This window comes from Canis lupus, chromosome 1, assembly GCF_048164855.1.
Source record: "Canis lupus baileyi chromosome 1, mCanLup2.hap1, whole genome shotgun sequence".
NCBI classification, from domain to species: Eukaryota; Metazoa; Chordata; class Mammalia; order Carnivora; family Canidae; genus Canis; species Canis lupus.
This window is the reverse complement of record NC_132838.1, coordinates 41,313,703-41,327,532: the sequence shown is the minus strand read 5'-3', so window position 1 is coordinate 41,327,532 and position 13,830 is coordinate 41,313,703. Positions and strand designations below refer to the sequence as shown.

At 36.6% G+C, this 13,830-nt stretch overlaps 1 protein-coding gene across 8 annotated transcripts in view; it reads left to right on the top strand.

Moving 5' to 3' along the window:
* LATS1 (large tumor suppressor kinase 1) overlaps positions 1-13,518 on the top strand; it is a 47,429-nt gene extending 33,911 nt beyond the window's left edge. For 5 of the 8 annotated variants that reach the window (XR_012031622.1, XM_072827456.1, XM_072827436.1 and 2 more), the window contains 4 exons: positions 396-978; positions 4,305-4,487; positions 4,692-4,798; positions 9,671-13,518. Coding sequence is in view for 5 of the 8 variants with exons in the window: in XM_072827456.1 (XP_072683557.1) it covers positions 396-978; positions 4,305-4,487; positions 4,692-4,798; positions 9,671-10,180 (1,383 nt within the window). In the remaining 3 variants the exon portion in view is untranslated. Of the gene's footprint in view, positions 1-395; positions 987-1,972; positions 2,037-4,304; positions 4,488-4,691; positions 4,799-8,985; positions 9,111-9,670 lie in introns of those variants that run through there. The other 3 variants (XR_012031616.1, XR_012031615.1, XM_072827475.1) reach the window with 3 other exon arrangements.
* The last annotated feature ends 312 nt before the right edge of the window (positions 13,519-13,830 follow it).

Below are 13,830 nucleotides of genomic sequence, written 5' to 3'. Positions count from 1 at the left end.
TTAGCATATAGTGAAAACAATCTAATCACATAATTTGGGGTGAGTCTGCATGGAGAGATAGGTGAGGATGCATGTTAACAAATGTTTGGTTATTGCACATTGGGAACTTTTTTGGGGGTGCATTAGAGAACAGTTGAAGGCTGACTGTTGGTATCATCTTCTTGCTCTTCACAGCAGAATCTGCGTATATACTCACTTTTGTATATCCTGTTTATCCCTTAAGCTGCACTTTGATAATTAATTTTCTCTGAAGTATATTCTAGATTTCTAACATGCTTTATTAAAAATTATTATGCATTTAACCTTTAAATATATGCCTGAGTTTTTTCCAAACTATTTTTTAATATTTGATATAGAAGATAATTCCTCACTTAACCTTCAGTTTATTTGCCTAGGTTGGATTATCTCAAGATGCGCAGGATCAAATGAGAAAGATGCTTTGCCAAAAAGAGTCTAATTACATCCGTCTTAAGAGGGCTAAAATGGACAAGTCTATGTTTGTGAAGATAAAGACACTAGGAATAGGAGCATTTGGTGAAGTCTGTCTAGCAAGAAAAGTAGACACTAAGGCTTTGTATGCAACAAAAACTCTTCGAAAGAAAGATGTTCTGCTTCGAAATCAAGTTGCTCATGTTAAAGCTGAAAGGGATATCCTGGCCGAAGCTGATAATGAATGGGTAGTTCGTCTGTATTATTCATTCCAAGATAAGGACAATTTATACTTTGTAATGGACTATATTCCTGGGGGTGATATGATGAGCCTGTTAATTAGAATGGGCATCTTTCCAGAAAATCTGGCACGATTCTACATAGCAGAACTTACCTGTGCAGTTGAAAGTGTTCATAAAATGGGTTTTATTCATAGAGATATTAAACCTGATAATATTTTGATTGATCGTGATGGTCACATTAAATTGACTGACTTCGGCCTCTGCACTGGCTTCAGATGGACACATGATTCTAAGTACTATCAGAGTGGTGAGTAAAATCATAAAATTTGTACATATTAATATGATTTATTAATGCAATAAGATATAAGATGGTATTACCACTGGATGGAAGCCAGAAGTCTTGATTCTAGGTCTTAACTGTTGGATAAATGTGAGTGAATCCTTTAGACATCTAGACTTATGAAATGAAAGAATATGTTAGATTCAGTTATTTCTAAATATCATTAACATTACTGAGTTCACCTCTTGATGTTTTCTCAATTTGAAATATGTCAGACAAATAACATTTTAAAAATAATTTTGAAATGAAGCCCCATACCTGCCATTCAGCTTAAGAACCAGATCATCAGGGCAGCCCGGGTGACTCAGTGGTTTAGTGCCGTAGTGCCGCCTTCAGCCCAGGATGTGATCCTGGAGCCCGGGGATCGAGTCCCACGTCGGGCTCCCTGCATGGAGCCTGCTTCTCCCTCTGCCTGTGTCTCTGCCTCTCTCTCTCTGTGTCTCTCATGAATAAAAAAAAAAAAAAAAAAAAAAAAGGGAACCAGATTATCAGTACTATTAAAGGCCCTAAACGATTGCTTTCCCTTTACTCCTCCACAGAGGTAACCATTATTTCAGAATTCTGTAGTCAGCTTTTTACTTTCCTCTGTACTTTTTCCACATATGTCTGTAACCCTGAACAATATTATTTTGTCTACTCTTGCACACTATTTACATGTAATCATGCTATATATATTCTTCAGTGTTCGTGTTTGAGGTTGATCTGTGTTACTGCATATGACATCTTTTTTTTACTACTATTTAGGATTCCATTGTATAATTATTACACAACTTATTCAACCTTAAGCACTTTATATACATAATTTTGTTTAATCTTCACATATTACTGAAGCAGGATAAAGAAACTGAGGCTTAAAAAAAAAAAAGAAACTGAGGCTTAGTTAGACGAAGTAACTTGCCCAAGGTCAGACAGAAAAGAAGTATAAGGGCTAGGCTTTGAACCTAGGTTTGTCTGATTACAGGGCCATGTTATTTCTACTACACCACACTGCCTCACCAAGATCCCTTCAAAGCGCTAATGGAAGTGTAAGTTGATCTAATAATTCTTGAATACTTACTATGACTAGGTTCTTTGCATATATTCTAACTTAAGGGTTACAGTAATCTTCTGAGGTAAGTCTTATTAGCCTCCTGTGCTTAAGTGAACACAGTAAATTGATATTAAATGGGTAGAACTGAGACATCTGAACCTGTCTCCCCAGATTCACCTGAATTACTTGAAGTTCTTCTTAAAAATATGATTCTTAGGCTCTATTCCAGTCTTCTAATTGAAAATGTTCACTGGAGGGGAGATATTGTATTTTTTTTTTTAAGGTTGCTTTTTATTTTTTTAAGTAGCCTCCATACCTGATGTGGGTTGAACTCATGACCCAGAGTTTGAGAGCTGTGTGCCCTCCGGACTAAGCCAGCCAGGCACCCCAAGAAATTGTATTTTAATCAAACACCCCCAATGATTATTACAGTCAGGTTAATTTCAGATGTATTTTTCTAGGTGATTTCATCTAGTCGTAAGTTTAAATGCCATCTCATTATCAGTGACTTCCCAATCTCTCTCTAGAAATGGCTTCTCTCATGTGTATTTCTTTTTCTTTTTTTTTTTTTTTTTTAAGATTGATTTATTCATTTTAGAGAGAGAGTGGACAAGTGAAGTGAAGGGAGGGGCACAGGGAGAGAAACTCCAGCTGACTCCATGCTAAGCATAGAGCCTGATACGGAGCTTGATCCCAGGACTCTGTGATCATGCCTTGAGCCAAAACCAAGAGTCAGACACTCAACTGACTGAGCCACCAAGGCACCACATGTGTGTTTCTAATAGGCTTTTCAAAATTAACATTGCCAATAACAACTCTTAATTTCTCCCCTTCAGGGCTTCCCCATTTTAGTAAATTGCGCTAACACCACCTACTTAGTTATCCTTGATTCTTTTTCTTTCACATCCTCTACGTTTAATCCATCAATAAATACTGCTTATTCCACCTCTAAAAATACCCTGGATCTGTTCACTTTTCTCTGTCTTCACTGTTACCATCACAATCCAAGCTTAACTGCAATAGTCTCTGAACTGGTCACTTTTTACTGTTGTCCTCCTATAATCTATTTTCTACACAGCAGTTAATGTTTTCTTTTTAAAACATTAATCAGGGGATCCCTGGGTGGCTCAGCGGTTTGGCACCTGCCTATGGCCCAGGGCGCAATCCTGGAGTCCTGGGATTGAGTCCCACATCGGGCTCCCGGCATAGAGCCTGCTTCTCCCTCTGCCTGTGTCTCTGCCTCTCTCTTTCCCTCTCTCTCTATGTCTATCATGAATAAATAAATAAATCTTTTAAAAAAAAAACAAAAAAAAATAAAGCATTAATCAGATTATGGGGCACCTGGGTGTCTCGGTTAAGAATCTGCCTTTTTAGCTCAGGTCATGATCTCGAGGTCCTGGGATCAAGCCCCATATGGTCTCGCTGATCAGCAGGAGGCTACTTCTTCATCTCCTTCTGCCCCTTCCCCAGCTCATGCTCCCCCATACTCACTCGTTCTCTCTGCCACTCTCTCAAAAAATAAAATTAAAAAAAAAATCAGATCTCGTCATTCTCTTGCTTCTCACACTCCAATATCTTCCCACTGTACTTGGAATAAAAGGCAAATCATTTCTTTTGCTTATAACTGTACTGGCTCCCACTCTGTTGTCTTCCATTCTCTACTATTGCCACTGGTCTTCTGTTACTCTATTAGAATGCCTTGCCCTGATTTTCAAATGGTTGAGTCCTTCTTGTTTTTCACAAATGTTACTTCAGTTAGTCTTCCTGAGCCACCTAGTATGTTTGTCATATTATCCCATGTTGATTCTCTAGATGGGGCTCATCACTCTGTTATATATGTATCTGTTTTGCTTGTTCCATATATAGAAACTACCTGAGAGAAGAACCTTGTCTTATCATTTGTTGAGTGAATGAAACACGGATCTAATTTGTTTGAAACTTTGTTCAGATGAGTAATGGGGACCAGTCTGAGTAACAGATTCCTGATCCTATCTACTCATGACTTTCATTATGATCGTTTAACATCAAGTAAATTACTGAATCTTATGCTAATTTTTTTGGGGGGAAAACTTGTCCTATTGAGATCTCAGAGCACAGGCTCTAGCCAATAATAAACACCATCAACGAAATGGCATATGTTGTGTCTTAATTTGTCTCAAGGGAAGAGTATTGTTAACTCTAAATCGTGATGTTAAAAGATTAACAGGCTTTGGGTACATTCTTGTGCTTGAGGCTTTTATTTACTTATCTATTTACTACACAGGTGACCATCCACGGCAAGATAGTATGGATTTCAGTAATGAATGGGGTGACCCCTCTAACTGTCGATGTGGAGATAGATTAAAACCACTAGAGCGGAGAGCTGCACGCCAGCACCAGCGATGTCTTGCACATTCATTGGTTGGGACTCCCAATTACATTGCACCTGAAGTATTGTTACGAACAGGTAAAACATTAGTTTCATAATATCTCAATAGTCTTTTAGACCAGCTGAAACTTAAATTAATTAGCACATGACTTATTTTTCAGGTTTATAATAAAAATATTAATTTCTATAGAATTAGCTGGTGATTTAAAATTAATTTTGATGGTATCCTGAGCACTTCTTTAAAAGTTTATGAATAACTATAACTTTGGTATCTTATTTTAGGCTATACACAGTTATGTGATTGGTGGAGTGTTGGTGTAATTCTTTTTGAAATGTTGGTGGGACAGCCTCCTTTCTTGGCACAAACACCATTAGAAACACAAATGAAGGTAAGATATAGAATCTGTACCAAAGGATTGTCACATAGTCCTTATATCACAGACCTTTAGCAGTGTTTTACTTAGAGGAGGAAAATTTAATCTGGAATTTAAGAATGAATTTGTAATGTGGCACCTGGCTGGCTCAGTCAATAGAGCAAGCACCGCTTGATCCTGGGGTCATGAATTCATGACTTTGAGCCTCCCATTGGGGATAAGAGTTCATTTTCCTAAAAATGAATTTGTGAGGGTTATAGAAAGCCACTAAAATCCTCAGGTGAACTCTACTCTGCATCTTCTCACTGTTGTTACAGTGCTATATTCCCCCTCACTCATTCTCAAGGAAGTCTTTAGTAATGTTTATAGATTTAATTTATTTTTTGTCACCTTCTGGCTCCTGACTTTGTTCCCTTCCATGCACATCCTACCTCCAAACTACAAAGTATATATCTCCACTTGAAATTACCTCTGGCACTTAAATGAGAAGTTACGCACAATTTGGACCATAAACAGTCCCATTAAAAACCCGTTAGTGGTTCCCATGTCCATGGATTAAAGTCCAAACTTGCCCTCTCTTCCTCTGTGCATACCATTTCCTCTGTGGGGGATGTCTTCCTTCTTTCTTTCCCATCTTCCACAGTCCTCCCCACTTTCTTAAACCTGGTAAACTCTTGAACTAACTCACTACTAATCATTATTTGACGATCGTGAAGTTATCTCTTCTATGTTGCTTCTTGCTAAGTTGTAACTACTTCTTTCATTACATTTAACAGAAGATATTTAAAACTTCTGGTATTTCTGGGTGGCTCAGGCAGTTAAACATCCAATTCTTAATATCAGCTCAGGTCTTTTTTTTTTTTTTTTTTTTAAGATTTTATTTATTTATTCATGAGAAACACAGAAAGAGAGAGAGAGAGGCAGAGACATAGGCAGAGGGAGAAGCAAGCTCCATGCAGGAAGCCCGATGTGGGACTCGATCCCCGGACTCTAGGATCATGCCCTGAGTCAAAGCCACCCAGGCATCACATCAGCTTAGGTCTTAATCTCAGGAGTGTGGGTTTGAGCCTGCACTGGGCTCTGCACTGGGTGTGGAGCCTACTTAAAAATAAAAGAGAGAGATCTTTCTTTAGAATTTTTTCTGTTTTTTCTTTTTTAAGATTTTTACTTTATTTATTTGAAAGACAGCATGGAGGGGCAGAGAGAGAAGAAAGGGGGCAAGAGAATCCCAAGCAGAGCCCAGAGCCCAATATGGGGCTCGATCCTAGGACCATGAGATCATGACCTGAGCTGAAATCACGAGTCAGTCACCTATAAGTCTATTGGTAACACATTCCCTCAGGTTTTGTTCAGATCAATTTGTCTGAAAGTGTCTTTATTTCACCTTCATTTTAATATATGTATATATGAAAGTAAATGCATATACACATATGTATGTATGTATGTGGCTGTGTGAAAAATTGAATGCTTTCTCCTTAAAATCAAGAACAAGGCAAGGATATCTATTCTTACCAGTCTTATTAAGCATAGTTCTGGAAGTCTTAGCCAGTGTAGTATAGCAACAAAAGAAATACAAGGCATACAGATGATAAAGAAATAAAAACTGCCCCCATTCAGTGATGACGATATAATTTTCTTTTTTTTTTTTTTTTAAGATTTTATTTATTCATGAGAGACACAGAGAGAGAGAGGCAGAGACACAGGCAGAGGGAGAAGCAGGCTTCACGCAGGAAGCCTGATGTGGGACTCGATCCCGGATCCTGGGATCATGCCCTAAGCTGAAGGCAGACGCTTAACCGCTGAGCCACCCAGCTGTCCCGACATAATTTTCTATATAGAAAATCCCAGGTGGGACGCCTGGCTGGCTCAGTGGTTGAGCATCTGCCTTTAGCTCAGGGTGTGATCCTGGAGTCCCAGGATCAAGTCCCACGTCAGGCTCCCAGTGAGGAGTCTGCTTGTCCCTCTGCCTATGTCTCTGCCTCTCTCTGTGTCTCTCATGAATAAATAAAATCTTAAAAAAAGAAAAGAAAAGAAAATCCCAGGGAACTTATGAAAAAACCCATAGAACTACTTAGTTTGTAGGTTATAATAGTAATAAATACAAATCTATTGTATTTTTATATTCAAGCAATAAAGGACCAGAAACTGAAATAAAAAACAGTACCATTTATAGAAGTTTCCCCAAATTGAAGTATGTAGGTATAAATTTAATAATACATGAATAAGATCTATATGCTGAAAGCTACAAACTCTGATGAAAGAAATCAAGAAAGATCTTAATAATACAGAGACATGCCATACTAATAGGTTGGAGAACTCAACATAGTAAAGCTTATCTTATCTCCAAATTCATCTATAGATTTAATTCTGTTCTAATTTTTGAGGAAATAGATAAGCCAATTCTAAAATGTATATGGGTGGACAAAGAAACTGGAATAATGTAAATAGTTTTTTAGAAGAAGAGCAAAGGGGTTGCCAGGTGACTTGGTTAAGCATCTGACTTGATCTCAGCTCAGGTATTAATCTCAGGGTTGTGAGTTCAAGCCCTACATTGGGCTCCACACTGAGCATGGAGCCTACTTAAAAATAAATATTTAGGGGATCCCTGGGTGGCTCAGCAGTTTAGTGCCTGCCTTCCGCCCAGGGCGTGATCCTGGAGTCCCAGGATTGAGTCCCACATCGGGCTCCCTGCATGGAGCCTGCTTCTCCCTCTGCCTGTGTCTCTGCTTCTCTCTCTCTCTGTGTCTCTCTCATGAATGAATAAATAAAATCTTTAAGTAAATAAATAAATATTTAATGTTACTTAATATTTATTTAATACTTAATTATTTAATACTGTTTGAAATATATTTATTTATTTAAATATAAAATAAGAAAAAGGAATCAACTACTTGATTTTAAGACTTACTGTGAAGTTCCAGTAATTCACACAGGGTGATATTGGCAAAAGGACACAAACAGTCAATGGAACAGGACAGAGAAATAGAACCACCCAAATAGGACCATTTGATCTTTGACAAAGGTGCAAATGGAGAAAGAATAGTATTTCAGCAAATGATATAGGAAAAACTGGTCAGCCACATACAGAAGGTACTGAAACTCAGGGTACTTGGGTGGCTCAGTCAGTTAAGCATCTGCCTTTGGCTCAATTCATGATCCCAGGGTCCTGAGATTGAGCCCCACATCCAGCTCTGTATTAGTGAGGAGTCTGCTTCTCCCTCCCCCTCTGCTTCTTCCCTGGCTTGTGTGTGCTCTCTCAAATAAATAAAATCTTAAAAAAAAGAAAAAAAGTATGTACTGAAACTCCATGTAAACTTCATTCTTATGTAGAGATTAACTCAAAATGGATCATCAATCTGGAGATAAAATATAAAGCTATAATACTTTTAGAAGAAAACAGGCGAAAAATCTTTATGGCCTAGGTAGGTAGGGTTAGGCAGAGAATACTTAGAAATGACACCAAAATCATGATCCATAAAAGAAAAAGTTGAGAAATTGGAATTCATCAAATCTAAAACTTTCAGTATACAAAAGACAGTCAAGTGGCACCTGAATGGCTCAGTCAGTTGAGCATCCGACTCTTGGTTTCAGCTCAGGTCATGATCCTTAGGGTTATGAGATAGAGCCCCATGTCGGGCTTCATGCTCAGCTCAGAGTCTGCTGGAGATTCTTCCCTCTCCCTCTCCCTCTGCTCTTCCCTCATGCATGCATCTGCATACTCATGTACGTTGTCTCTCTCTCAAAAAATAATAGTGTTTAAAAACAAAACAAAAAACAAATTGCACAGTCAAGACAGGACAGGCTACAGCTTGGGAGAAGATATTTGCAGATCATATTTCCCACAGAAGGCTTGTATCTAGACTATAAAAAGAACTTTCAAAACTCAATAGTAAAAAATATTTGATTACCTACTACCTTCCTTCCTTCTCTTTCTCCATTCTTTATTTCCTTCCTACCTCCCTCTCTCCCTCATTCTGTTTTATTCAAAGCCAGAATAAATATTTATTGAACATCTATTAATTATGTGCCAGGCAACTTGCCAAGCACTGAGAAAGACAAAACATGGTCTGTAGCCTTATGGAATTTTATCTGTGGTAGAAAGACATAGACATAAATAGATACCACAAAGTATTAGAGATACTATGATACCAGTAAATACATGAAACAGGAGGCACAGTAGAAACAGTCATTTTCTGCCATAGGTAGAAGTTTAAAAGAGGAGCTAAAACTTAAAATGATGAGTCTTGTAATATGAATATAAATTGCCTGGAGAGGAAGGAATGGGAGGAAAGGTTATTTCTCACCATTGATTCACTCATTATTAAAGGTAAGAAAGGCAAAATACCATGCAATTTATTTTTAAAGATGCAAATAGTCTGGTAAAACTTTTTGCTATAAAACTTGGAGGAGGGGGATCCCTGGGTGGCGCAGCGGTTTGGCGCCTGCCTTTGGCCCAGGGCGCGATCCTGGAGACGCAGGATCGAATCCCATATCAGGCTCCCGGTGCATGGAGCCTGCTTCTCCCTCTGCCTGTGTTTCTGCCTCTCTCTCTCTCTCTGTGACTATCATAAGTAAATAAATAAAAAAAAATTAAAAAAAAAATAAAAATAAAAAAATAAAACTTGGAGGAGGGATGCCTGGGTGGCTCAGCAGTTTAGCACCTCCCTTCAGCCCAGGGCGTGATCCTGGAGTCCCAGGCTCGAGTCCCACATCCAACTCCCTACATGGAACGTGCTTCTCTTTCTGCCTATGTCTTTGCCTCTCTCTCTCTGTCTCTCATGAATAAATAAATAAAATATTTTTAAAAATGAAAAAAAAAGCTTCGAGGAAATTTTTGTTTTTCTTATTTATCAATTCCTTCCTAATTTCTAAAAATCTCTTTTAAAGGTTATCAACTGGCAGACATCTCTTCACATTCCACCTCAAGCTAAACTGAGTCCTGAAGCCTCTGATCTTATTATTAAACTTTGCCGAGGACCAGAAGATCGCTTAGGCAAGAATGGGGCTGATGAAATAAAAGCTCATCCATTTTTTAAAACAATTGATTTCTCCAGCGACCTAAGACAGCAGTCTGCTTCATATATTCCTAAAATCACACACCCAACAGATACATCAAATTTTGATCCTGTTGATCCTGATAAGTTATGGAGTGATGATAATGAGGAAGAAAACGTAAATGACACTCTCAACGGATGGTATAAAAATGGAAAGCACCCTGAACATGCTTTCTATGAATTTACCTTTCGGAGATTTTTTGATGACAATGGCTACCCATATAATTATCCAAAGCCAATTGAATATGAATATATTAATTCACAAGGCTCAGAGCAACAGTCAGATGAAGATGATCAGCACACAGGCTCAGAGATCAAAAATCGTGATCTAGTGTATGTTTAACACGCTAGGAAATCATTGTAATGAGGATTTGGAAAAAGACCCAAAAAATAGAGTTTTTTGAGGCTCTGAGAGTAAAATTATGCAAATGTGACAGAGCTTTGTATGAGTGCTCTGTGTACAATGTTTTATGTTCCTAAATTATGGAAAATCTTTTTAAAATGTTAATTTATTCCAGCCTTTTTAATCAGTAATTTAGAAAAAATTGTTATAAAGAAAGTAAATTATGAACTGAATACTATAGTCAGTTCTTGGTACTTAAAGTACTTAAAATAAAATATAGTGCTTTGTTTAAAAGGAGAAGCCTGGTATCTATTTGTACATACACTAAATAATTTTAAGACAAGAGTTTTTGAAATTTTTTTGAAAGACAGTTTTAGTTTTATCTTGCTTTAACCAAATATGTACCCCACATTCACAGAGCTCTTTTTTGTTTACCCCATAACCTTGTTTTTGGTACAAAATAAGCTATAGAAATTAAGCCATTATGGCGGTGAGTGTACCTAGGCTAATGATAATCTGATAATTTACATCTTGGAACTAAGAAATACAGGGTTGAAACAGTATGTTCATCAGAAGAAAAAAATAATGCAGATTATCTGTTTCTTTTCCCTCTGTGGAATATTTAATCTTCTAGCATTTATTTCTCAAGAATTACTGGCTTTAAAAGAAGCAAAGCACTACCATTTTTCTTTCTATACCGATATTTTTTAATGCTGCTTCTAGATTTTAAAAGGGAACAAAGTTGCCATAAGTCAAAATTTACAATACTGAATGCTAAAATCTTTCATATTTTTACTTCAGAAATTTGTTTTAAGTTTCCACATCCTAAGCAGAGAGATTATTTTCAGTTTCATATGAAACTTTAATTAGAAAAATTATTTGTGGGTACTCACTAGAAAAGTATTTTTTCTATATATTGACAGTTTTGGTTATGTCATCAGTAATGTTATATGTTTCCTCTTTCAGAACAGTACTGTATTCATGGATTGTTATGGCAAAGGAAATCTGGCTATTTGGGCATATTTAACCCACGGGCAGATTAACTGGTGAAATAATTATTATTTAATTCTTAAGGTGGACATTAGTAATTAGAAAAAAAGTTACATAGCGGTCTTAGTAGAAAATTCAAATCCTCCTAACTTAAGGTTAAATAATGTTTTACAGCATGCCTGTTATATATAATGCTTAGGTTTTAAGGAACACTTAATGGTTTTATACCAAAATACATTTAGCTTCTCTTTTAGGAAGGGGAAAAGGGCTGTATTCTGACATTAGTAAAATTTATATTTTACTTCCTTTTTTTTTTAAGCTCCACTGATAGGGAATTGTTTTATCAAAACTTTATGTCTGGATCAGAAGAGGCATAATTTTAGTGATTTTCAAACTAATGGAACAAAGCTAGTGGAAGTAATACGTGTAAGTAAAATTAAAGGCAAAGCTGTTCCAGTTGAATTGGGTGGGCAATGAAGATTTATTAGTTCACACTTCCCACCTTTGTATAGGTGTCCCTCTCAGAGCTTAGCTTGTAAACCACTGCATAATCCATTGTGTAGCGGTGGGTCTTTGAGATTCATTGGTTTTTTGAGAATCTGGTGAAAGGTAGGGACTCTCTTCCTGGAAAAATGCATATTAACACACACGCATATATGATGCTGCATGCAGTCTTAGGGATTCTGGACATGTTGAAAACTCACAGACTTGGTTAAGGACCTGTGTCCTATAAGAACACTGATATGTTAAACTAAGAACTTTGTTTTAAATTTACTGATACTCAGATTAGCACATCTTGTATAAACAGTGATAATCTGTGATGGAAAAAGTCTATACCATGTGATAAGATATCCCTAGGAATGCCTCTCTCTTGCTGGTACAGCACTAAGGCATTTAAACATACTCTTGAGGGCACTGAAATAAATGTTTGACTTGTTATAGGCTTGATACGGAAATATTTCTGAAGGACTTCTAATCAGAGAATTGTAAGAAAAGGCACTATAATGAGTTGGCAGTCTTTACTTCATGGAACATTCAATTAGTGCTATAAAATCCTATTCGAAACAAAGTAGTTCAAGAATTTTTAACTCAGTACTCAAACCTTAAGATATCCCTCTGGCTCTTTGGGTTTTCTGTCAGATTTATTGGAATTTCCACTTAGTTGTTTTACTTTTGGATTGTGCTGCAATGCAATGTACAAAACCAACTTTGTTACATTTATGTTGTAGGAAAACTAAGGTGCTGTCTCCTCCCCCTCTCCCCACAAAATCTGTGTTGACACTACAAATTTTGTGTTCTTTTAAAATTTCCTCTGACAACATAAGCTTTTTGTGTTTATGTGAAGCAGTAGACAAGCCTTTGGTATCTGCAGTTTTAACAGTCTGGATATACTTATTAGCTATCTTATTCCCAAACCATATCCAGTCCTTCTAGCACAGAATCTGGTGCTTCCTGACCAAAAAGACGAGAACATGAAAAAACCTATATGCTTTCAATTGAAATAGAGTGAAAACATTGGTTATACGTGTTTTCTTTTTCAAATAATTTTCCCATTCATGAAAAAACTTGCTGTCTTTCTTATACTTATCCCCATTTTATGTATATCAATAGTATTTATAAAATGTGTTCTATAATTATGTAATTGTAGATACTGTTATGTATTGTCCAGTGACATTCTAAGGCAGGCCTTATTGCTATATCTTTTCTACCTTATTTGTAATAGGAACTATAGAATGTATGACTAAGAAGTCACTTTGAGATTGACTTTTTAAAAAAGTTATTACCTTCTGCTGTTGCAAAGTGCAAAACTGTGAGCGGAAATGTTTTATTCTGACTTAATAATATGTTAGAAATTAGAGAATACAGTGGGAGGAGTTTTAGATATTGCTGCTGCTGTTACCTAAGGTACTTTAGAAATTTTTCTTTAATAAACAAAAATAAACAAAAATCCCTTCGGTATTTAAAGTGAAACATTTATTTAGCCTGTTCGTTTTAATCTAAAGCAAAAAGTAATTTGGGTCAACATATTGGTATATTTGTAAAGCGCCTTAATATATCCCTTTGTGGAAGGCACTATACCACAGTTTACTTTTATATTGTATTGTGTATATAAGTATTTTGTATTAAAATTGAATCAATGCGACACTACAGTTTTATAAAATAATGCTTTGTTAGGAAAAGGAATTACAGCTTTGCAATATAACTAAATTGTTTTGCATACTTCTGAATGTAGTAGATATGAATAATCAGCCTGTGTTTTTAATGACTCTATTTGTATTTTCCCAATCATTTTCTGTAGTGTAACATTTGCTGGGATAATAAAAAAAATAATAATTCCAATCTTTCAATTATGTGTGGAGAGCCGACTATTAAGGCACTTAGTATGTTGATTTCATTTTCAAAAATGTATTTTAATCTTTTTTTTTTAATTTTTTTTTTCAATTTTTATTTATTTATGATAGTCACAGAGAGAGAGAGAGAGAGGCAGAGACACAGGCCGAGGGAGAAGCAGGCTCCATGCACCGGGAGCCCGATGTGGGATTCGATCCCGGGTCTCCAGGATCACGCCCTGGGCCAAAGGCAGGCGCCAAACCTCTGCGCCACCCAGGGATCCCTATTTTAATCTTTATTCTCAAAATTTATGATTAAAAATTCAATGT